Source organism: Salvelinus namaycush, chromosome 16 (assembly GCF_016432855.1).
Source record: "Salvelinus namaycush isolate Seneca chromosome 16, SaNama_1.0, whole genome shotgun sequence".
NCBI lineage: Eukaryota > Metazoa > Chordata > Actinopteri > Salmoniformes > Salmonidae > Salvelinus > Salvelinus namaycush.
Genome location: NC_052322.1, coordinates 21,472,516 through 21,497,909, shown reverse-complemented (window position 1 = coordinate 21,497,909; position 25,394 = coordinate 21,472,516). Strand labels below are relative to the sequence as shown.

The window sequence follows — 25,394 nt, the reverse complement described above, 5'->3', positions numbered from 1 at the left end:
TGTTTCCTCCAGCATCTTCACAAGGTCCTTTGCTGTTGTTCTGGGATTGATTTGCACTTTTCGCACCAAAGTACGTTCATCTCTAGGAGACAGAACGCGTCTCCTTCCTGAGCGGTATGACGGCTACGTGGTCCCATGGTGTTTATACTTGCGTACTATTGTTTGTGCAGATGAACGTGGTACCTTCAGGCCTTGGTAAATTGCTCCCAAGGATGAACCAGGTCTTTTTGAGGTCTTGGCTGATTTCTTTTGATTTTCTCATGATGTCAAGCAAAGAGGCACTGAGTTTGAAGGTAGGCTTGAAATACATCCACAGGTACACCTCCAATTGACTCAAATGATGTCAATTAGCCTATCAGAGGCTTCTAAAGCCATGACATAATTTTCTGGAAATTTCCAAGCTGTTTAAAGGCACAGTCAACTTAGTGTCTGTAAACTTCTGACCCACTGGAATTGTGATACAGTGAATTATAAGTGAAATAATCTGTCTGTAAACAATTTTTGGAAAAATGACTTGTGTCATGCACAAAGTAGATGTCCTAACCGACTTGCCAAAACTATAGGTTTGTTAACAAGAAATGTATGGAGTGGTTGAAAAACGAGTTTTAATGACTCCAACCTAAATGTATGTAAACTTCTGACTTCAACTGTATATATATATATAATTCCTGAAACCCCCCCTCTCTGCCTTCTCTCCCACTCCATGTCCAACCTCGGGTCAGCCACGGCCAGCCCTATAAGGGACTGTGTTGTGGGGGCCAGCCCTATAAGGGATTGTGTTGTGGGGGCCTGCCCTATAAGGGACTGTGTTGTGGGGGCCAGCCCTATAAAGGGACTGTGTTGTGGGGGCCAGCCCTATAAAGGGACTGTGTTGTGGGGGCCAGCCCTACAAGGGACTGCGTTGTGGGGGCCAGCCCTACAAGGGACTGTGTTGTGGGGGCCAGCCCTACAAGGGACTGTGTTGTGGGGGCCAGCCCTACAAGGGACTGTGTTGTGGGGGCCAGCCCTACAAGGGACTGTGTTGTGGGGGCCAGCCCTACAAGGGACTGTGTTGTGGGGGCCAGCCCTACAAGGGACTGTGTTGTGGGGGCCAGCCCTACAAGGGACTGTGTTGTGGGGGCCAGCCCTACAAGGGACTGTGTTGTGGGGGCCAGCCCTACAAGGGACTGTGTTGTGGGGGCCAGCCCTACAAGGGACTGTGTTGTGGGGGCCAGCCCTACAAGGGACTGTGTTGTGGGGGCCAGCCCTACAAGGGACTGTGTTGTGGGGGCCAGCCCTACAAGGGACTGTGTTGTGGGGGCCAGCCCTACAAGGGACTGTGTTGTGGGGGCCAGCCCTACAAGGGACTGTGTTGTGGGGGCCAGCCCTACAAGGGACTGTGTTGTGGGGGCCAGCCCTACAAGGGACTGTGTTGTGGGGGCCAGCCCTATAAGGGACTGTGTTGTGGGGGCCAGCCCTATAAGGGACTGTGTTGTGGGGGCCAGCCCTATAAGGGACTGTGTTGTGGGGGCCAGCCCTATAAGGGACTGTGTTGTGGGGGCCAGCCCTATAAGGGACTGTGTTGTGGGGGCCAGCCCTATAAGGGACTGTGTTGTGGGGGTATAAAGTTGTTTGATGCCAATGTCTCGCCATGCTCAGAATCACAATGGCTTGATCCTGCCTCCATTTATCACAGCAGCGCAGATATGCCATGATATTAGACAAATATTATTACAACTTTGAACCCCTCGCCTATAAATTAGGAGCCTAATTGCCTTGATGCCATTATGTGGGGAGAATGTATGGGCTTCCGTCACCTTCAAAGTAATTACACACTAAACGGGAAGCGTGGATGGGCATTCTGCAATGAGGGAAGTAGCTGAGAAGCAGAGGGGGGGGGGGGGGGGGGGAGAACGGAGGGAATAGGGGAGGTGAAAGGAAGAGAGCGAAAGATTTGCGATCGGTGATATGTGCTTGTTACAGTTTCCATTTTTTTTTGCGCAGCACATTATTCATTCATCAAGTCAAGCAAACCTGAGTATGGACCCATTAGCATGCCTAGAGAGACCTAACATCTGTTGTTAAATTCAAGCAGGCCATGTACAGTGCCAATACAGTGCCATGTTTGCAATCTTGTCCTCTTCAGATGTTTGGCCTACAGTTATACACTTCAAACACTTGGCCAGCGCTGCTTTTTTCACTCTCTCCAACTCTCCCTCTCTTTCCCTTCTCTCTCTGGTTCTCTCTCTCTCAGCTGAACTGCACCGATACCCTCTTCACATTGACTTAATTATTTTCTCTGGCATGTGCTGCTTGTCTCATCTCTCGCTCTCAGTTTCTCCTATGTATTAGTATCCATCGACGTGCGTGCTAACCAATTATGAGATTTGACTTCCTTTCAATGGATCATACTCATCCTAGGTCTACCGTATCGCATGTCACGCAGACAGGTAGATCCCTAAGCAGGTTAGCATCTCACCATCTCACAGGCTGAAAGGACACCATGTTAACGCACGCACACACACACACACACACACACCACACACACACACACACACACACACACACACACACACACACACACACACACACTGTAGAAGGCATCTCATGTCATAAACAGATATGGACTAGTAGTGTATTCTGTGTTGTGTTGTAGGGCCATTGTCAGTATTTTGATACAGAATAGGTGGGAGATAAGAAGCAGGTGTATTTTGATGGCTGATGCCTCCTTCAGGCAACGTGCATCAGTTACATCCACTCACCTGATGGGCTAGGCCCACATGGGGACTGGGTATGGGGCTGGGTATGGGGCTGAGACTGGGTATGGGGCTGAGACTGGGTATGGGGCTGGGACTGGGTATGGGGCTGGGACTGGGTATGGGGCTGGGTATGGGACTGGGACTGGGTATGGGACTGGGACTGGGACTGGGACTGGGACTGGGACTGGGTATGGGTATGGGGCTGGAACTGGGGATGGGGCTGGAACTGGGGCATGTGGCTGGGTATGGGTGTGGGGATGGGGCTGGAACTGGAACTGGGTATGGGGCTGGAACTGGAGCTGGGTGTGGGGCATGTGGCTGGGTATATGGCTGGGACTGGGTATGTGACTGGAACTGGGTATGGTGCTGGGTATGGGGCTGGAACTGGGTATGTGGCTGGGTATGGGGCTGGAACTGGGTATGTGGCTGGATATGGGGCTGGAACTGGGTATGGGACTGGGTATGGTGCTGGGTATGGGACTGGGTATGAGGCTGGGGTGTTGGTGGGGCTGGGGTGGTGGTGGTGGGGCTGGGTATGGGGCTGGGGTGGTGGTGGGGCTGGGTATGGGGCTGGGTATGGGTGTGGGGCTGGTACTGGGTATGGGTGTGGGGCTGGAACTGGGGATGGGGCTGAAACTGGGTATTGGGCTGGGTATGTGGCTGGTACTGGGTATGGTGCTGGGTATGGGGCTGGAACTGGGTATGGGACTGGGTATGGGACTGGGTATGTGGCTGGGTATGTGGCTGGGGTGTTGGTGGGGCTGGGGTTGTGGTGGTGGTGGGGCTGGGTATGGGGCTGGGACTGGGTATGGGGCTGGGACTGGGTATGGGGCTGGGTATGTGGCTGGGTATGGGTATGGGACTGGGTATGTTGCTGGGTATGGGACTGGGTATGTTGCTGGGTATGGGACTGGGTATGTTGCTGGGTATGGGACTGGATATGGGGCTGGGGTGTTGGTGGGGCTGGGGTGTTGGTGGGGCTGGGGTGTTGGTGGGGCTGGGTATGGGGCTGGGGTGGTGGTGGTGGGGCTGGGTATGGTGCTGGGTATGGGTGTGGGGCTGGAACTGGGTATGGATGTGGGGCTGGAACTGGGGATGGGGCTGGAACTGGGGATGGGGCTGGAACTGGGGATGGGTATGTGGCTGGTACTGGGTATGGGACTGGGTATGGTGCTGGGGATGGGGCTGAAACTGGGTATTGGGCTGGGTATGTGGCTGGTACTGGGTATGGTGCTGGGTATGGGGCTGGAACTGGGTATGGGACTGGGTATGGGACTGGGTATGTGGCTGGGGTGTTGGTGGGGCTGGGGTTGTGGTGGTGGTGGGGCTGGGTATGGGGCTGGGACTGGGTATGGGGCTGGGACTGGGTATGAGACTGGGTATGGGGCTGGAACTGGGTATGTGGCTGGGTATGGGTATGGGACTGGGTATGTTGCTGGGTATGGGACTGGGTATGGGGCTGGGGTGTTGGTGGGGCTGGGGTGTTGGTGGGGCTGGGGTGTTGGTGGGGCTGGGGTGTTGGTGGGGCTGGGTATGGGGCTGGGGTGGTGGTGGTGGGGCTGGGTATGGTGCTGGGTATGGGTGTGGGGCTGGAACTGGGGATGGGGCTGGAACTGGGGATGGGGCTGGAACTGGGGATGGGTATGGGTATGGGACTGGGTATGGTGCTGGGTATGGGGCTGGAACTGGGTATGGGACTGGGTAATGGACTGGGTAATGGACTGGGTATGGGGCTGGAACTGGGTATGGGACTGGGTATGGGACTGGGTATGGTGCTGGGTGATGGACTGGGTATGGGGCTGGGACTGGGTATGGGGCTGGGGTGTTGGTGGGGCTGGGGTGTTGGTGGGGCTGGGGTTGTGGTGGTGGTGGGGCTGGGTATGAGACTGGGTATGGGGCTGGGGTGTTGGTGGGGCTGGGGTGTTGGTGGGGCTGGGGTGTTGGTGGGGCTGGGGCTGGGGTGTTGGTGGGGCTGGGTATGGGGCTGGGGTGGTGGGACTGGGTATGGGGCTGGGGTGTTGGTGGGGCTGGGGTGTTGGTGGGGCTGGGGTGTTGGTGGGGCTGGGGCTGGGGTGTTGGTGGGGCTGGGTATGGGGCTAGGGTGGTGGGACTGGGTATGGGGCTCAGGTGGTGGTGGGGCTGGGGTGTTGGTGGGGCTGGGGTTGTGGTGGTGGGGCTGGGGTTGTGGTGGTGGGGCTGGGTATGGGACTGGGTATGGGGCTGGGTGTTGGTGGGGCTGGGACTGGGTATGTGGCTGGGGTGTTGGTGGGGCTGGGGTGGTGGTGGTGGGGCTGGGACTGGGTATGGGGCTGGGTGTGGTGGTGGGGCTGGGTGTGGTGGTGGGGCTGGGTATGGGGCTGGGGTGGTGGTGGGGCTGGGTATGGGGCTGGGTGTGGTGGTGGGGCTGGGTATGGGGCTGGGGTGGTGGGGGATAGGAGCAAGGTAGTGATAATGGATGGAACATCTGCTGAGCTGCAAGTGTCTTTTCCTCCTCTTCTTGTCAATGTGTTAACTGATGATCTCACCCTTCTACATCACTGATCATAGCCCTCCTTCATTCACAGCCACCCTCCCTCCCCACTAAACAAGTGACTGACAGACATGTCCCTGGAGCATAACAAATGACACATACTGTATGTGTAGGCTGAAGCCTAAATCCTAGTCTGAATAGTGTCTAAATGTAGCCAAAATCCTATACTTGGATTAAAACAATGACTATCACAGAAAGGGGAACTTTTCTTCACACACAGTTTCAGTTCTCAATGTGTTTTCAAATTTAGACACTTGCTGTTTTCCAGACAGAATCCTGCTGCAGGCCTAAAATAGAGAGGGTGTGCTGGAGCAGAAGCTGCCGGGATGGAGCCTTCCCAGAGTGAGTGATCCTTTTGATGAAAACCTCAGCAAAAAGTCTTGCCAATCCAGCTGTGCAGTAATCGGACTAATTAGCCAGTCCAGTCAAACGCAGCCTTGGTCAAAGCCATCCCTCCGCACTGCGCTCTAGACATACCATCATTCCTCTTTATTTTGTATAAGCTAACATGTCAACCCCTCATAAACTGAAAGATACATTCATAGGTGTTTTTATATCTGACCAATTTTCTGACAACTGAAGTGTATTACAAATACACATTTTATTTTAAGTTTGAATTGGATCACACACACCAATAAATGCAATAATGTTAGGCCCAAAAAGGTTAATAGACCTGAAGAAGCCTGCTACAAAAAGCCATTTTCTACACTGTAACTACACTGAGAGAGGTTAATACAGTATCTACATCTGAGGTCTCGGACATGGAGGAAATGCAGTCTGTGTCTTTTCCCCATTTTTACAAACTGATTATGGCATGTCTGGGGCAAGCGAATCATCTCCTTGAAAAACTGTGACCGGGAGACCTCATGACTGACTTAAACAAGACCAAAATGTTTCCTGTGGTGGATCCTTTTCATCCGCACATTATATTTAAATGATAATGATCTGTGGCGGTGCTATGCCCCATTATTACGTGAATGTTGGAAATCCCCTCACAAGCATTAAGAAGACACAAAGGTCAGTAAAACTTGATTCTCAACTCTTGTACTTATAAAATGCATCCCAAAAAGTTTTATAACCAGGAATCGTATCATCTTACATAGTTGTATTGAGGCAGGCTCAAGATTACAACCAGTGACCACTGTGTGTGTAGGTTCTGCCCTCACTAACACATTAACCGACTGCCAGATGGCTTTTCGCCCAGTTGTTTCTAAGCAGAATACTGAAACCCATAAAAAGACCCTTTGTCTGGTTTAACTTTCCACTATTGTGTCCACACACCTCCTCTCTGTGTATGTGTATCAGGAAACACAATGGCTGCACAGTCTTGCATGGCCACACCCCCTGGCTGAGAGGTTTTTAGGAGAGAAAGAGAGAGAGAGAGCTCCTGGACTAGAGGTGGTTCAATGGCTAGGAGAGGAGGCTGCAGCCCACCCTCACACACCTTAATGACGTGCTGGATATAGAATGGCTTGGTCTAGTCAGTGGGAGAGCAGTCAATCAAACCTCACAATGGACAATGGCACAATAACAGCTCTATAACAATACTAACACCTGTTAAAAAACCAAGAGTGATAATGACGACACAATAAACAACACATGTTAGCATATCGATGTGCTTTCTATTCTGTCTGCCAACATAATAAACAATGCTATTAGCCGAAACACGTTTGGTTTTCATATACAAAAGTATTTCTCTAGTCAACTTCTAATTGTCCTTCAAATCGTGGCTGAATGAATATCTTTCAAACGTTGTATTTGCATATCTGTATAATAACAGATATGAGTTCCAAACAAAGCTTGACTAGTCTTGATTAGTCGGCTCTGGAAGGTCATGCCAGCGTGCTTATGGGGAGAAAATGCTCCGTCAGAACAAAAACCAGAGCAACCGTCCAACTCCACTGCAGACCTACCCAGAACATCTGAATGTGCAATAGACCACAGACAATCACCTGCAAAGTTCCTTGTGTCGAAATCACTAAGGAATTAACATGGTCCACACATTTGTGAAGAGGGCACGACAACACCTCTTCTACCTCAAGAGGCTGAAAAGATTTGGCATGGGCCCTCAGATCTTCAAAGTTCTTTTAAAATGTATTTTACCAGATAAGTTGACTGAGAAAACATTCTCATTTACAGCAACAACCTGGGAAATAATTACAGGAGTGAGGAGGGGGGATGAATGAAACAATTGGAAGCTGGGGATGATTAGGTGGCTATGATGGTATGAGGGCCAGATTGGGAATTTAGCCAGGACACCAGGGTTAACACCCCTACTCTAACGATAAGTGACCTGTGATCTTTAGTGACCATAGAGTGTCAGGACACCCGTTTAATGTTCCATCTGAAAGACAGCACCCTACACAGGGCAATGTCCCTAATCACTGCCCTGGCACATTTGCCCTGGCACACTGCCCTGAATCTTTTTTTAGACCAGAGGAAAGAGTGCCTCCTACTGGCCCTCCAAAACCACTTTCAGCAGCATCTGGTCTCCCATCCAGGGACGGATCAGGACCAACACTGCTTAGCTTTAGAGGCAAGCCAGCAGTGGGATGCAGGCCTACAGCGGCACAATTTAGAGCATATTGACTGGCTGCATCATCGCTTGGTACGGCAACTGCAAAGCACCCAACCACAAGGTGCTACAGACAGTGGTGAATACGTCGCTGGGGCCGAGCTCCCTGCCATCCAGGACCTCTATATCAGGCAGTGTCAGAGGAAGGCCCAAAAAGTTGTCAGACTCCAGCCACCCAAGTCATAGACTGTTCTCTCTGCTACCGCACGGCAAGCAGTACCAGTGCACCAAGTCTAGAACCAACAGGACCCTGAACAGCCATAAGATTACTGAACAAGACTGCTAAATAGCTTATCAAATGGCTACCCAGAAGACCTGAATTGACCCTTTTTTGCACTAACTCTCTTGCACTGACTCTATGCACACACCCGGACTCTACCCACACTTACACCCCAACACACACACAACACGCGCACAAATGCATACTGAAGCCACTCACACACGCTTTCACTCACCATATAGACTGCTGCTGCTGTCTATTATCTATCTTGTTGCCTAGTTACTTTACACCTACACTACATGGCCAAAAGTATGTGGACACCACTTAAAATTAGTGGATTCGGCTATTTCAGCCACACCCGTTGCTGACAGGTGTATAAAAATCAAGCACACAGCCATGCAACCTCCATAAATAAACATTGGCAGCTCGTCTTACTGACGAGCTCAGTGACTTACAACGTGGCATAGGATGCCACCTTTCCAACGTGGCATAGGATGCCACCTTTCCAACGTGGCATAGGATGCCACCTTTCCAACAACTCAGTTAGTCAAATTATTGCCCTGCTAAAGCTACCCCAGTCAACTGTAAGTGCTGTTCTTGTGAAGTGGAAACGTCTAGGAGAAACAACGGCTCAGCGGAAAAGTGGTAGGCCACACAGAACGGAACCACCGAGTGCTGAAGCGCCTAAAAACCGTCTGTCCTCGGTTGCAACACTCACTACCGAGTTCCAAACTGCCTCTGGAAGCAACGTCAGCACAAGAAATGTTCGTCGGGAGCTTCATGAAATGGGTTTCCATAGCCGAGCAGCCACACACAAGCCTAAGATCACCATGCGGAATGCCAAGCATCGGCTGGAGGGGTGTAAAGCTCGCCGCCATTGGACTCTGGAGCCCTATAAAGGTGTTCTCTGGAGTGATGAATCACGCTTCACCATCTGGCAGTCCGACGGACAAATCTGGGTTTGGTGGATTCCAGGATAACACTACCTGCCCAAATGCATAGTGCCAACTGAAACATTTTGTGGAGGAGGAATAATGGTCTGGGGCTGTTTTTCATGGTTCGGGCTAGGCCCCTTAGTTCCAGTGAAGGGAAATCTTAACGCTACAGCATACAATGACATTCTAAACAATTTTATGCTTCCAACGTTGTGGCCACATTTTAGGGAAGGCCCTTTCCTGTTTCAGCATGCACAAAGCGAGGTCCATACAGAAATGATTTGTTGAGATCGGTGTGGAAGAACTTGACTGGTCTGCACAGAGCCCTGACCTCAACCCCATCGAACACCCCATCGGCCTGACTCGACTGCGAGTCAGGCCTAATCGCCCAACATCAGTGCCCGACCTCTCGAATGCTCTTGTGGCTGAATGGAAGCAAGTCCCCGCAGCAATGTTCCAACATCTAGTGGAAAGCCTTCCCAGAAGAGTGGTGGCTGTTATGGCAGCAAAGGGGGGACCAACTCCATATTAATGCCTATGATTTTGGAAATTAGATGTTCGACTAACAGGTGTCCACATACCTTTGGCCATGTAGTGTATATGTACATAGCTACCTCAATTACCTCATACCCCTGCGCATCGACTCGGTATTGGTACTCCCTGTATATAGGAATGTTATTTTTACCAGTTATTGTTATTCACTGTGTATTTACCCCTTGTGTCTCAATTTTAAAAAAAACATGTTTTATCTTTAACTCTGCATTGTTGGAAAAGGACCTGTAAGAAAGCATTTCACTGTTAGTCTACACCTGTTGTCTACAAAGCATGTGACAAATACAATTGTATTTTTTTTGACCAGAGATTTTTCACAAACTCTCCTCGAAACTTTTTGCACCGACTCCCACTCACCCACCGTTAAATACAGACACACACACAAAGAACATTACCCTCTTATTTTTACTACCCTTTATGACTTATCCATTTTTATTAAATTCTTCACATTGTTTTGTTTTTTATCAATGTGTATTGCACTGTTAGAGCGTGCAATTCTGTTTGTTTTTTCATTACTTTTTTACTGGGGGTTTGGCAGTCAGGGTCTCTAGTCCCCACTGAGTGTCGTTAGCACCCCATGGTTTCCCTTATCCAACTGTCGGCAGAGATAATAGAAATTTCTTCCGTCTGGCATGGAAGTGGCTAGAGTCTTCAGAGGTGTAAGGATAATTAGGAGTCTGAAAATAAGGTATTTGGTGCAGTGCTACTTTTTCCTAAATTGCACATACGTTTCTTGAATTCCAATGCAAAAGCTTCCAACCGATCTGTCCAAAACGTTTCACTCTGTACATGCATATACCTTCTCACTCTTCCTCACACACACACACACACACACACACACACACACACCACACACCACACACCACACACACACACACATGACTTCCCAGTCTGCCATACAGTAATGGCTAAATTGATTGGTTATCTAAATAATGGCTAAATTGATTGGTTAACAGCATGGAGGTGCAGCTACTCACCGGTGGTTAGTGTAGGGGTGAAAGTGACTAGGTAATCAGGATATATAATAAACAGAGTAGCAGCAGCATTTGTGAAGTGTTAAAATGTGTCTATGTGTAAGTGTGTGTGGGATCATCTTCTGAGACACACAGAGCCCAGTGCCTGCAGTATGCAGGTGCCTTGGTTCCTGGTTGGGATCAGGTGTACTACACAGTCTCCCTGCTGGAGGTGAAGGTAGAGCAGCACTAATGACATGCTTGGCTGCACTACTGCACACTGTTCTGCTCAGAACCTCCCCCTACCCAACCCCCACTGCCAGGGTTGGGTAGGTTACCTTCTAAATCTAATCCGTTAGTTACCTGTTGAAAACTGTAATCAGTAACATCACTTTTGGATTACTCAAACTCAGTAATGTGATGACTTTCAGTTACGTTTAGATTACTTTCCCCTTAAGAGGCATTAGAAGAAGACAAAAATTAATATTACCAATTGAATGACATCTACTGCAAGATAAATCAATGTTAGAGTTTACGTCGCAGGCCATAAATGGAATATATCAGGCAGTGTCAGAAGAAGACCCAAAGTTGTCAGACTCCAGCCACCCAAGCCATAGACTGTTCTCTCTGCTACCGCACGGCAAGCGGTACCAGTGCACCAAGTCTAACCAACAGGACCCTGAACCAACAGGACCCTGAACAGACGCCTCACAAGTCCTCAACTGGCAGCTTCATTAAATAGTACCCCCCAAAACACCAGTCTCAACATCAACAGTGAAGAGGTGACTCCAGGATGCTGGCCTTCTAGGCAGAGTTGCAAAGAAAAAGCCATATCTCAGACTGGCCAATAAAAAGAAAAGATTCAGATGGGCAAAAGAGTAGCCTCTTCAATGTTGACATTGAGAGTGGTGTTTTGCTGGTACTATTTAATGAAGCTGCCAGTTGAGGACTTGTGAGGTGTCTGTTTCTCAAACTAGACACTAATGTACTTGTCCTCTTGCTCAGTTGTGCACTGGGGCCTCCCACTCCTCTTTCTATTCTGGTTAGAGCCAGTTTGCGCTGATCTGTGAAGGGAGTAGTACACAGCGTTGTACGAGATCTTCAGTTTCTTGGCAATTTCTCGCATGGAATAGCATTCATTTCTCAGAACAAGAATAGACTGACGAGTTTCTGGCAATTTTGAGCCTGTAATCGAACCCACAAATACTGATGCTCCAGATACTCAACTAGTCTAAAGAAGGCCAGTTTTATTGCTTCTTTAAATCAGAACAACAGTTTTCAGCTGTGCTAACATAATTGCAAAAGGGTTTTCTAATGATTAATTAGCCTTTTAAAATGATAAACTTGGATTAGCTAACACAACGTGCGATTGAAACACATGAGTGATGGTTGCTGATAATGGGCCTCTGTACGCCTATGTAGATATTCCATAAAACAAAACTGCAGTTTCCAGCTACAATAGTCATTTACAACATTAACAATGTCTACAATGTATTTATGATCAATTTGATGTTATTTTAAATGGACAGAAAAATGTACTTTTCTTTCAAAAACAAGAACATTTCTAAGTGACCCCATACTTTTGAACGGTAGTGTATTTATATTTCTAAATATAAATATGGCTCAGGCCTACTCTGTTGTTTATGTTTTTGTCATGGAGGACTGGCTGAGCTCATTGCTTCAAAACATGGTTAAAAAAAATCTGATCTCCTGGAATGGCATCGCTTTGAGCACTACCTGCCGAAAAGTGCTATTTGCCTGATGTGAAAAATGAATGCCACATGATGCATTTGCTATAGGCCTTTTGTTTCAATTTTTGTTGGTGACACCATAGAATTGGGAATTAGAATACTTAATTAATTGAATAGGATCTCTATGGGTGACACTTTTAAATCTCAATCATTTGCAGCTGTTAAAATCTAAAGTGTGCGAGTTTGTGTCCATTAAGCATTAGGACTTAAACAATTTTTAAAAATCAGAACGGATTACAATTAGGTCGGTCTTCTTAAATTAAACTTGTTTTTGACAGTACAGTACCTTCGGAAAGTATTCAGAACCCTTGACTTTTTCCACATTTTGTTACGTTAGTCTTATTCTAAAATGGATTAAATAAATAAAAAATCCTCAGCAATCTACACCCAATACCCCATAATGACAAAGCGAAAACACTTTTTGCAAATGTATACAAAATAAAAAACAGAAATACCTTATTTACATAAGTATTCAGACCCTTTGCTATGAGACTCGAAATTGCCTATATAAGGTCCCACAGTTGACAGTGCATGTCAGAGCAAAAACAAAGCCATGAGGTCGAAGGAATTGTCCGAAGAGCTCTGAGACAGGATTGTGTCGAGGCACAGATCTGGGGAAGGGTACCGAAAAATGTCTGCAGCATTGAAAGTCCCCAAGAACACAGTGGCCTCCATCATTCTTAAGTGGAAGAAGTTTGGAACCACCAAGACTCTTCCTAGAGCTTCCCGCCCGGCCAAACTGAGCAATCGGGGGAGAAGGGCCTTGGTCAGGGAGGTGACCAAGAACCCGATGATCACTCTAACAGAGCTTGAGAATTCCACTGTGGAGATGGGAGAACCTTCCAGAAGGACAACCATCTCTGCAGCATTTCACCAATCAGGCCTTTATGGTAGAGTGGCCAGACGAAAGCCACTCCTCAGTAAAAGTCACATGACAGCCCGCTTTGAGTTTGCCAAAAGGCACCTAAAGACTCTCAGACCATGATAAACAAGATTCTCTGTTGATGAAACCAAGATTGAACTCTTTGGCCTGAATGCCAAGAGTCATGTCTGGAGGAAACCTGGCACCATCCCTACGGTGAAGCACGGTGGTGGCAGCATCATGCTGTGGGGATGTTTCTCAGCGGCAGGGACTGGGAGACTAGTCAGGATCAAGGCAAAACCCGGACATGAACCCGATCCAACATCTCTGGAGACCTGAAAATACCTGACAGAGCTTGACAGGATCTGAAGAGAAGAATGGGAGAAACTCCCCAAATACAGGTGTGCCAAGCTTGTAGCGTCATACCTAAGAAGAAATTGCTGCCAAAGGTGCTTCAACAAAGTACTGAGTAAAGGGTCTGAATACTTATGTAAATGTGATATTTCTGTTTGTTTTTTATACATGTATGTGAAGTACATTACCATGGAAGAGTTTACAAGGGAGGTGCTCCCTCAAACTTTATTATCTAGGCTGTGATACACACTATGCAGCTATTGCAGGACCATATTTTTCTCTCTGGCTGTCCACGGGTCTCAAAAACAATGATTGACAGGCAGCTTAGCCTACACTTCCTCAATTCAACCATTATTGGGTTAAAATGCACCTATACATTGGTGAACAGCCATCCACAAACAACCACAATCCGTAAGGTGTGAATAATTGAGAGAGCAGCAGCGTGATTCACATAATTGCTATGCAGATATCAATAATGGACCTAAATTATATCAGTATCGCTAGTAGGCTACACCACAGCTGTCATCCTTACCTCTAAGCGTTTATTCAGGTTGGTTGTATAATCTTTGACGCCGACAGCAGTCGCACCATTGGAAGACATACCGTAGCTTTGACTGCAGTTTACAAAAACATATTCCTGCTCTTTTACCGCAATCCATAAAACGCATTTGGTGAGTCATCATAATGGTCTCTGACTTGTGGTCAGGCGGAAACAAATGTACATTTGCGCCTTTTTTCAATTTTGATTTGAATGTCATTGAGAAAACAGAAAAGGTGTCAAAGTATTTTTTAGCTGGTAACAGATTACAGTTTTTTTGTAAACAGTTAGGTGTAATCCGTTACTCCCCAAGCCTGCCCACTGTTCAGAACACTGATGTAGCTCTATCCTTGAGCTGTTCTTGTCTTTTAATGTTCTGTATTATGTAATGCTTCATGTTTTGTGTGGACCCCAGGAAGAGTAGCTGCTGCTTTCAAAACAGCTAATGGGGATCCTAATAAAATACCAAATACTGCCGCCTGCTGCCTCTAGCCAGTACATATTTCTCTGTTTGTGGAGTCCATACCACTACTATACAAATCTCTGACAATATAAATTACAAGGTCTGCAGTTCCAATGTACAGACTGGCTAAAGGGTACTGTACACAAAAACACTGACTACAGTAAGGAAAGATTCAAAACTAATAAAACTGACCTTGACATAACTGTGAAGAACACTCACAGCAAAGGAAAGTCTATGCAGTTGTATACAGTGCTTTGGTTAAGTAAGAAAAGTCAAAAGAGTACTACAGTTACAGATAAATAAAGTTGATGTATAAATTGTCAGGAAAACAAAACAGCGAGTTGACAAATATTACAACTGATAATGGGGTTCTTTGTTGTCGTAGTTACGGGACAGGAAGGGCCGGTTGGGATCATTTGAACTTGCCGGGTCCTATTTCTGTAATTAGGTTTCATGCCTTTCATGAGTCTTGTCACTTGTTTACAGTAGTATGGCCTACTATCCTACTCTAGTCCTGCTCGGCTTCCCCTCTCTGGGTGCTATGACTAGGACGGCACTCTCAAGGACAACAGAAAACAACAACTACATTCAGATGATCATTGTATTACTTTAATATTGCTGCTGCTGTGTACAGAATGGTGGGTTGCTATAAATAAGCAATAAGGCCCGAGGAGATGTGATATATGGCCAATATACCACAGCTAAGTGCTGTTCTTATGTGCGACACAACACGGAGTGCCTGGATACAGACGTTAGCCGTGATATATTAGCCATATACCACACACCCCAAAGGTGCCTTATTACTATTATAAACTGGTTACCAATGTAATTAGAGCAGTAAAACTAAATGTGTTGTCATAGCCGTGGTATACGGTCTGATATACCATGGCTTTCAGCCAATCAGAATTCAGGGCTCAAACCACCCAGTTTATAATGTGCGTTAAGTTATTATTACAGACACTCTTCAAATTATCCTGACAGCATCAAAGTGTTCTCTATTCGAAAATATGTTAGCTACCATACTGTACAGTATGTCTTCATTTAGAAATGGGAGAATGGTGAAAAATGACTCGCAGTTCCTGTACACAGACAGCTGCCTGAAAATATGACTCCATCCTCCACTCTTGAGGAAAAATAACTGACCACATCTGCCTGAGCCTGATGGTCACAAATATAGATGATGCAGACTGGAACATTGTGGTTTTACTCCTTTGATTATCTATTGTCATGAAAGGATACAGAAGGGCATGGGTTTATCCCTGTGTCCTGGAAGAGGAGTCAGACTGATAAAGAAAATGATTTGTCAGTCTTACATCTGTTTACTCTGACTGTCAGATCCAACTGGAATGATAGAGAAATTAAATGAACATGGTCGTTTTCCAGTGAATTTGTTTAGAGCCAACGTGAGAGTAAGGATGCGGTCAGAGTGATTACATAACCATTGGGTTGGGTAGTATCTCACTCCACTCCAGCACCTGTCTGTCACTCAGACGCAATCAGATCCCCATCCTGGATCAGGAGAGGAACACCCTGGTCCTAGCCTGCCCTCTTTGGCATGATATGGAACAGAACAGAGCACTCCTTGAGACCTTGACTGTCCCTTAATCACCATGTTTCAGAGGCTGCATTGACACCCGCACTGGATGCCGATGCTCATGTAAAAACATAGAACCTAAAAGCAATGCAATACAGTATGAGCATCTGGCATCTCTGGTTCGGACTCCACTGAACAGAAAGCTTCCTGAGACTCTGAGCTACAATCCCCTTCTTATAGAGGCCACATTGAAACCAGCAATGGATACTAGATGCTCATGAAAAAACATACATCATAATGGAATACAGTATGTACTTTCTGTACATTTCTCTGTGTAACAGTATAACTTTAAACCGTCCCCTCGCCCCGACACGGGCGCGAACCAGGGACCCTCTGCACACATCAACAACTGACACCCACGAAGCATCGTTACCCATCGCTCCACAAAGGCCGCGGCCCTTGCAGAGCAAGGGGCAACACTACATCTAGGTTTCAGAGCAAGTGACGTAACTGATTGAAACGCTACTAGCGCGTACCCGCTAACTAGCTAGCCATTTCACATCCGTTACATCTGCTTTTGCCATTTGATGCCCTTGAGTGAACTTTTACACTATATGTATTTTCTGTTTATGTAATTTCTAGGCCAAGATGTAGCCTAGAAGACAATTGCATGGAAAGTTCATTGAAGGACAACTCTTTTTAAGGCAACCTCTGGTCAAATGAGGCTTGGAGGGAGCCTTTGAGTTTGGGTGCATGGAGTGCATGACCATTGGAGGACAACTCTTAGGGACATCTCTGCTCCTTGAAAGCGTAATATAGTATAGTCATGAACGTATTGTTTGAGTGCATGAATGGTGCATCCTTAACTGCTCAATTACTGTAGTCATCATATCACACAAACAGGAAGATCCAGAATGGAAAAACATTGACAATGTGACTTACAGACATGTCCCATGCTTTGACAGAGGTTTAATGCTGCATTGACACCTCACCTCTTATCCACATCTGCGACAGATGAAAGATAATGTGACAGGTATAGTAGGTGACGATTGGACACCAGTGACGTTACATACTATTTCATTCATAATGTCATGACATGAAATATCTCTCCAAAATGTATCTCAATTTTATTTTCATATGTCCATTTCATTATTTAGTGATGGGGCCTAAAAAATGGTGTAGCACATATTTTGACCAGTCCTGACTTTGGGCCTACCAGAAGCTATGCTGCAAATTAAAACTGAGACATTAACAAATTCTTTCAAGAAACTTGCAGAATAAATGACAGTCTAATTATAATCTCTAACATGTGCAGCTGGCTCCATGGGTTGCCCTGCTAAATATCTCAGCAACAAACAACACCAGGCCCGCTTTGCATTGAAGGTGTCATATACATAGCTAAATTTACATCGCTAATTTACACTGCATAGAAGACAAGTTTCACAGTCTGTCTCAAGTCTATATCAAGCACACACAGTCTGGCTCTGAGTCTGCATGGGGTTTGTTCGGCTGCTTGTGCCAAAAGCTTTCTGAGACAGCAAGAAAACAAACTAACTGTCAATAAAAGCAAGATAATTCATGATGTTATCACCGTATGATTTCAAATTTAGAAACACTGAACTTTAGGCCTATCATGCCAGTAAATCTATGCCTAAGCTTTGTCCTTGCTTTACTGTAGTTGTCAGGGTATACCGCATCAGTCAAACAAATGAACCACAGTGGGCTGTTAGTGTCATAACCACAAGTGTATGTGAGGATAAGCATGGTCAAAATTACTATACTCAATGTTTGGCTTTCTGTCATTGTTGCAAAGCCGTGCACTGCTTTTAGTAGGGCATTCTCACAGGAAACGCAGAAAATGAAATTAATTCATGCATGTCAGATAATTTTGGACACACACAAAAGTCACAAAAACTGACATTAAATCACAACTCAAAGCTAGACCTTTTTAGTTATACTAAGAATGCAACTGCTGCGATGAGGGCACAAAAATACCTTTCAGCTTATAACAATGTAATGAAATTTACTAATGAAGAAACAAGTTTAAAATTATGAATTAGGTTAGTCTCTCTCCACAGAAGTTTTGGAAAAAGAAAAAACTCCACAACAAACTCCACATAAAACTGGAAAAATATCCAACAAATTGCTGACAAAATGCCAAGATCCAGAATGCAAAAAATAGATTGGGTCGACCACAAGAATGCTATAAGAACTCTAGACACAGAAGAGCACTGTCATGTTCAGACAGTGTTTCAGACACACACCACCCTTCTATCTGGGGAACCTCTGTTTAGCAGAAAGGTCACATGTCTCCACCACTAAGGACAATAAGGAAATGATACAGAATTATCAGACGCAAAGAGACAATATTGCTTTAAACAACTTCCTGGCAATAGGCATGCATTGACAGGCGTTTTAGAACACTGCTGAATGTAAGGCATTCCCATACACTATGCCATTACACAGAAGGCAAGATTATGGTATAAAGACTTAAGTTAAATGTATAAGCCTTGAGAATAGAAAAGTCCCGGTTATTTGTTCAGTCTGATCTTACAAAGAGAGACATAACCAAAGTGACAACAATTCAGCTGAGGCCTGGACCCCAGGCAGCAGAGGGGTATAAGGTCATGTCCAGAGAACAGACCTGACTCAGCTCCCTGTTCTTTGTTCAGCGCTGGGGACACAGGACACAATATGGATACAAATAGCGCTCTAATAAGTTATTTGTCAACTGCTTAGGAAAGTATCTATACATTTTCCTTTATGTAGTTAAATAAGCTTTATTGGGAAGTAACATGGCTACAATATTTTAGGATCTTTTAGAATCTATAAGAAGTTCTTACTAGGTCTCTATTGATATTTATCATGTTCATTATTCTCTCCTAATAGGTCTACAACTGATGCACAAACTGATGAGTGATGCACCAGTGTAATGTGACACATATTTTAACATGTGTGAAAGACTGTACAACACCATTTAAGATGCCATTCTACCTTGACATTGTAACTACATTTGCAATGCATTAAATATATTTCTTCCAAAAGAAAATGCATTTAGACTATACATATAGTAGCCTAATATTTATGTTGTAAATAACGATGGGAATGGTATCACCAAGATCAACACCAGTATGAAGAAGACATCATAGTCTAATCCCTAGTCGGACTGTTCAAAATCCATGAACAAACTGTATAGGAGGCTATTCTTCACAGGCTAATATTTGAAGTTGCATGTTGACAAGACAACACCCAAGTGTTGCATAACTAACTGTGCAATAAAAGAGCCATAAGGAATAGGAGGCAAACAAATCCCTCCTAGAATGTACTCAACAGGATAGGACCGACTGCATATAGGATGACATCCTTGAAAGCGCGTCAATTGGAAATAATGTAATTATTATAATAACCCCCAAAACATATTTCAATGATAGCCTATTTAAAACTTTTGAAAACAACGCTGGGAAAACAAATTCCTCTTTACCGGAGGAAATAACTGTGCACACAGCCAAAGCACTGACCTGTTTTTTTTCAAGGGCTGACTCTTCAATTCGTAATACGTTTTTGGTTCCTCTTGAAACTCTTCTCCAACCTCGAAGTCAGGAACTATACCCGATTCCGCTTGCATACTTACGGCTGTCAACTCTTGACAATAACAAATTATAAAGAAACGAACGATGGTATGGCCACCTCTTTAAAACACTCGCAGTACAAGCCACTGAAATCGCAAACCCGTCTTGCTCCAAGAGCCAGCGCGCAAACAGCGCAAAAAAACATGTAGTTCTGTAGAGAAGGGAATAGTGGCCGTAGAAATAGTAGTGTATGGGATAGAGAACTACAAGCACCATGATACCGTAGCCCGCAAGTTTGTGTTTTGATCTGTCAATGTCAGCAGCTTTTTCATTGGTCCAACATCTGATGGTCTTTTATCACATTTTACCCTCAATTCTGCTGAATAGGTCAAATGCCGGAGCAGGCCATATAACTTTCTATATGCATTGTTTACATTTACAAATATCAATATCCGTTCATAAAATAATATCCTAAACAACATTTCCATAATTGTCACACAAGGCCTACATTTCTCACTACAATAGGCAGCTAGGCTACAGTGTTACAACACAATATAAAGCCTATTGTGCAACACAACTGCCATGTACAAATCACACTGAAAACCATCAGATGAGTGGACTATTCCTAAATGTAAGATACTACATAGCCATGTTAAAAGCACGTATCCAATATTGATAATGTTTGAATTTAATTAAATGTTTTATCTCCTGTTTTTTGATGGTCGTAGCAGAATAACATTGAGAAAATCTGTTCTATCTACAAATGTAGGTAGGATATTTATTCGGTAGATATTTTTTCTTATCCTCTGAGCTATCACCCTACCGCACACGAGCAACAGCTGTGAACATAATCACAGGGGTCTCTCCTATTTGTGACTTCCAATCTGCCCCTGTCCCTTTTAAAGTAATTTCTTCTCCACTGGGAGGCAGTGTAAAGCAAGGAAAATCAACATCCTCATTGAGCCTGCAGGCGACACCATGCAATAATTGCAAGTTCAATATTTGCATTTGTGTCATCCTGCTCACCTGGCGAAAAGACCTACATTTCACCATGCAAATACAGATAAAAACAAATGTTTCTAGGAAAGGAAGCAAGGCACACCTGTCAACATTGAACCTTCTCTAATAAGCCTCTGCTTATGTATCATTTTAATAAATATATTCTACACTGTTATTTTCTATTCCTTTCTATTTCTATAAAATCATGTAATCTCTAATGAATTATGTTCTGCTCACTGTCTCGTGCACATGCTCAGGTCTTTGTGGGAATGCTGTCCTCCTTGACCTACCTTTGCTGTACCTTATAGGTGCTTTCTATGACAATTTCCTATGCAGCCTGGATACTGTCACGGTATCTGTGGCAGACTACTACACTATATAAACACATTCAGTTCAAGGATGTGTCATGCTCCAACAATCTCAGTGTAACCACCCTAAATTGATGCAAGCTCTATTGATGGAATGGTCTAAGTCAGTAAACTACTTTGTTGATTTTTCCTAAAGTTTCCTATAGTCTTGCCTAGATTCTTATTGAAAAAGGGAATATCTGGATAAACCATTACACACAGGTACTGGGTTATTACTCAAAATTGGTCCTTTTTGCATCCTTTTGACATTGTAACTAGAAATTGTGCACCAATATTGAATTTAAAAATCCTGTTATATTAAATGAAGTACCATTTAATATAGATCACATGGACAATTAAGTAAATCAGATTTCTTACATAAATAAAGACTTGCTAAAGTGCCAAAATGCTGCATTTTGTCATTTTTAAATAATGTTTTCAAAAGAAACATTGAACATTGTCTAATGTTTTGTGGTGGAAAACTGTGTGGTTTGAGCATAACACATCAACACTGCTACCCATAGATAGACAGGTTAGAAATGTTTTAACAATAAAAAAAATTGTGAAGCTTGCATCCAATTTTAATCCACCCTCGTTGCACACAACAGGTGTCACGACTTCCGCCGAAGTCGGTCCCTCTCCTTGTTCGGGCGGTGTTCGGCGGTCGACGTCACCGATCTTCTAGCCATCACTGATCCATCTTTCATTTTCTATTGGTTTTGTCTTGTCTTCCTTCACACCTGGTTCCAATCCCATCAATTACATGTTGTGTATTTAACCCTCTGTTTCCCATCATGTCCTTGTCGAAGATTGTTTGTTTATATGTTCGTGTATTATGTATTGGTGCGCGACGGGTTCTTGTACCCACTTTTAGTTATCTTGTAATTTTGGTTACGGAGTTTTGTTAAGTCTATTAAACGACTCCATTTATACCAAGTTTGATTCTCCTGCGCCTGACTTCCCTGCCACCTACACACACGCTATTACAACAAGCTTCCAACAAGCTTCCACGTCGGGCCCTCATACCACCCTCATGGAGTCTGTTTCTGACCGTTTGAGCAGACATGCACATTTGTGGCCTGCTGGAGGTCATTTTGCAGGGCTCTGGCAGTGCTCCTCCTTGCACAAAGGCGGAGGTAGCGGTCCTGCTGCTGGGTTGTTGGCCTCCTACGGCCTCCTCCACGTCTCCTGATGTACTGGCCTGTCTCCTGGTAGCGCCTCCATGCTCTGGACACTACGCTGACAGACACAGCAAACCTTCTTGCCACAGCTCGCATTGATGTGCCATCCTGGATGAGCTGCACTACCTGAGCTACTTGTGTGGGTTGTAGACTCCGTCTCATGCTACCACTAGAGTGAAAGCACCGCCAGCATTCAAAAGTGACCAAAACATCAGCCAGGAAGCATAGGAACTGAGAAGTGGTCTGTGGTCACCACCTGCAGAACCACTCCTTTATTGGGGGTGTCTTGCTAATTGCCTATAATTTCCACCTTTTGTCTATTCCATTTGCACAACAGCATGTGAAATTTATTGTCAATCAGTGTTGCTTCCTAAGTGGACAGTTTGATTTCACAGAAGTGTGATTGACTTGGAGTTACATTGTATTGTTTAAGTGTTCCCTTTATTTTTTTGAGCAGTGTAGTATTTGTTTTTATTTAACCTCTTGAGATAGGAAAACATGCTTTTTTTATTAAGTTGAACATGTGTTCTTCATGACAGAATGTTAAAAATAAGGTGAACTTGTTCAGCAAGTTACACACCAAAAGGGACTCATTTTGTGGAACAACCCTACTAATACAGTTAAAGGTCCAATGCATACGTTTTTACCTTACTGTGATTGTTTTCAATAAAAATTGTAAAATATATACAGTACCAGTCAAAAGTTTGGACACATCTACTCATTCAAGGGTTTTTGTTTTTTACTATTTTATACATTGTAGAATAATACTGAAGATATCAAAACTATGAAATAGCACATATGGAATCATGTAGAAACCAAAAAATTGTTAAACAAAACAACATATATTTGGGGTGTAGGTTGGGTGATTGTGGAGGCCAGGTCATCTGATGCAGCACTCCATCACTCTCCTTCTTGGTCAAATAGCCCTTAAACAGCCTCGAGGTGTGTTGGGTCATTGTCCTGTTGAAAAACAAATGATTGTCCCACTAAGCGTAAACCAGATGGGATGGCGTATCGCTGCAGAATGCTGTGATAGCCATGCTGGTTAAGTGTGCCTTGAATTCTAGTTAAATCACAGACCGTGTCACCAGCAAAGCACCCCCACACCATCACACCTCCTTTTCCATGCTTCACGATGGGAACCACACATGCGGAGATTATCCATTCACCTTCTCTGCATCTCACAAAGACACAGTGGTTGGAACCAAAAATCTCAAATTTGGACTCATCACACCAAAGGACAGATTTCCACCCGTCTAATGTCCATTGCTCGTATTTCTTGGCCCAAGCAAGTCTCTTATTATTATTGGTGTCCTTTAGTAGTGGTTTCTGTGCAGCAATTCGCCAATGAAGGCCTGATTCTCGCAGTCTCCTCTGAACAGTTGATGTTGAGATGTGTCTGTTACTTGAACTCTGTGAAGCATTTATTTGGGCTGCAATTTCTGAGATTGGTAACTAATGACCTTATCCTCTGCAGCAGGAGTAACTCTGGGTCTTCCTCTTCTGTGGCGGTCCTCATGAGAGCCAGTTTCATCATAGCACTTGAAGGTTTTTGTGATTGCACTTGAAGAAACGTTCAAAGTTCTTGAAATGTTCCGTATTGACTGACCTTCATGTCTTAAAGTAATGATGGACTGACATTTATCTTTTCTTATTTGAGCTGTTCTTGCCATAATATGGACTTGGTCTTTTACCAAATAGGGCTGTCTTCTGTATACCACCCCTACCTTGTCACAACACAACTGAATGGCTCAAACATATTAAGAAGGAAAGAAATTCAACACATGAACTTTTAACAAGGCACACCTGTTAATTGAAATGCATTCCAGGTGACTACATCATGAAGCTGGTTGGGAGAATTCCAAGAGTGTGCAAAGCTGTCATCAAGGCAAAAGGTGGCTACTTTAAAGAATCTCAAATATAAAATATATTTTGATCTGTTTAACACTTTTTTGGTTACTACATGATTCCATGTGTTATTTTGTAATTGTGATGTCTTATTCTACAATGTAGAAAATAGTAAAAAATTAAGAAAAACCCTTGAATGAGTAGGTGTGTCCAAACTTTTGACTGGTACTGTATATAAAACACAGGAAACTGCACAGGGCCTTTCGCAGGGTGTTTATAGGGTTATCCCCACAAAAAACTTAACTGCAATCTGTTTGTATAGTTTATGCAGCATAAATATCTAAACAACTCAGATGGTTGGATCTTGGCAGTGAGAAGGAGATATCCAGAGGACAGATGGTTTTGGGGAATGCTAATGAGATGCTTATTCATGTCTGATGACAGAGACCCTAGAGGGGGGGATGGGGGATAGGATGAGGGTTGGAGGGTCACTAGGGGATGGGTGTCCCCAGGGTAAATCGTTTACAGTAGGCTGGGAGAGAATGGTAACAAACCAGCGTCTTGGTTCATCAATCAGCAGCTTGAAAAATTATCTAGGCAAGTTACAATTAACTTGCAGAATATTTTCAGCACAACATTTTCAAATAAGACAACTGTTTGTAAATATTATTCAGGAGAAAACTTAAATTGTGCTATCGTTCATATACAGCGAAGTTACAGGCCATTGTTTCTTTCGCTGTGTCCTTATGAATCATGAATCCTTCCCTGTAGCTTGGTTATATTCCATACGGAAGCTACATATGTTTTGCCTGTGTTAAGGCAACAATAAATATTTCATTAACTGTATTGTATATGTCAGTCATATGATTCAATCCAATTAAGCTCTCAAATGTTCAATTGCATTTGTTAAAATAGACAGTGAGATTAATAGATTATATCTGTTTTTTCTTGACAGCATGTTATATCAATACCACTTCACAAACGACCTCAGGTTCACACTTAAATGTGATATTTTCTGCAATATTGAGCAGCTTTTGTATGTCACTTTTGTTCAATCTTATTCATTTCTGACTTATCACTTTTTTTTAAGGTGGTGGGCAGGTGGGGTACATATCCAATGGAAATGCATTAATTTACACAATGTCCATTGCTTACAATTATTATAATTTTTAACACCCTGATAGGCCTGATAGGTTTCCATAATAATACCAGGGTAAAATACAAAATAGGTATTACGAATAGGTCTGCATCATGTCTAAAACACGAACGTTAATCACCAGCAATGAGAAGATTGTGACCCATTGTGTGTACAGTTCAGTACAGTGGCAGTAGCTAAGAGGAGAGCGAGCGCTAGAAGCCCCTGTCACGTAAATGCCCGCGGGGCGAAGGCGTGGTGAGCGTGGATGAATGCAAGCGTGCACGAATACTGGAGAAGGCTACGAATA

General features: G+C 44.4%; 1 protein-coding gene across 1 annotated transcript in view; it reads right to left on the bottom strand.

Annotated features, from left to right (window-relative positions):
- Window positions 1-19,728, bottom strand: part of LOC120060698 (microphthalmia-associated transcription factor-like) — a 39,464-nt gene extending 19,736 nt beyond the window's left edge. The window contains exon 1 of the mRNA XM_039010098.1: window positions 19,524-19,728. Coding sequence (XP_038866026.1) covers window positions 19,524-19,630 — 107 coding nt within the window. The 5' untranslated portion in view covers window positions 19,631-19,728. The remainder of the gene's footprint in view (window positions 1-19,523) is intronic.
- Between the last annotated feature and the right edge of the window lie 5,666 nt (window positions 19,729-25,394).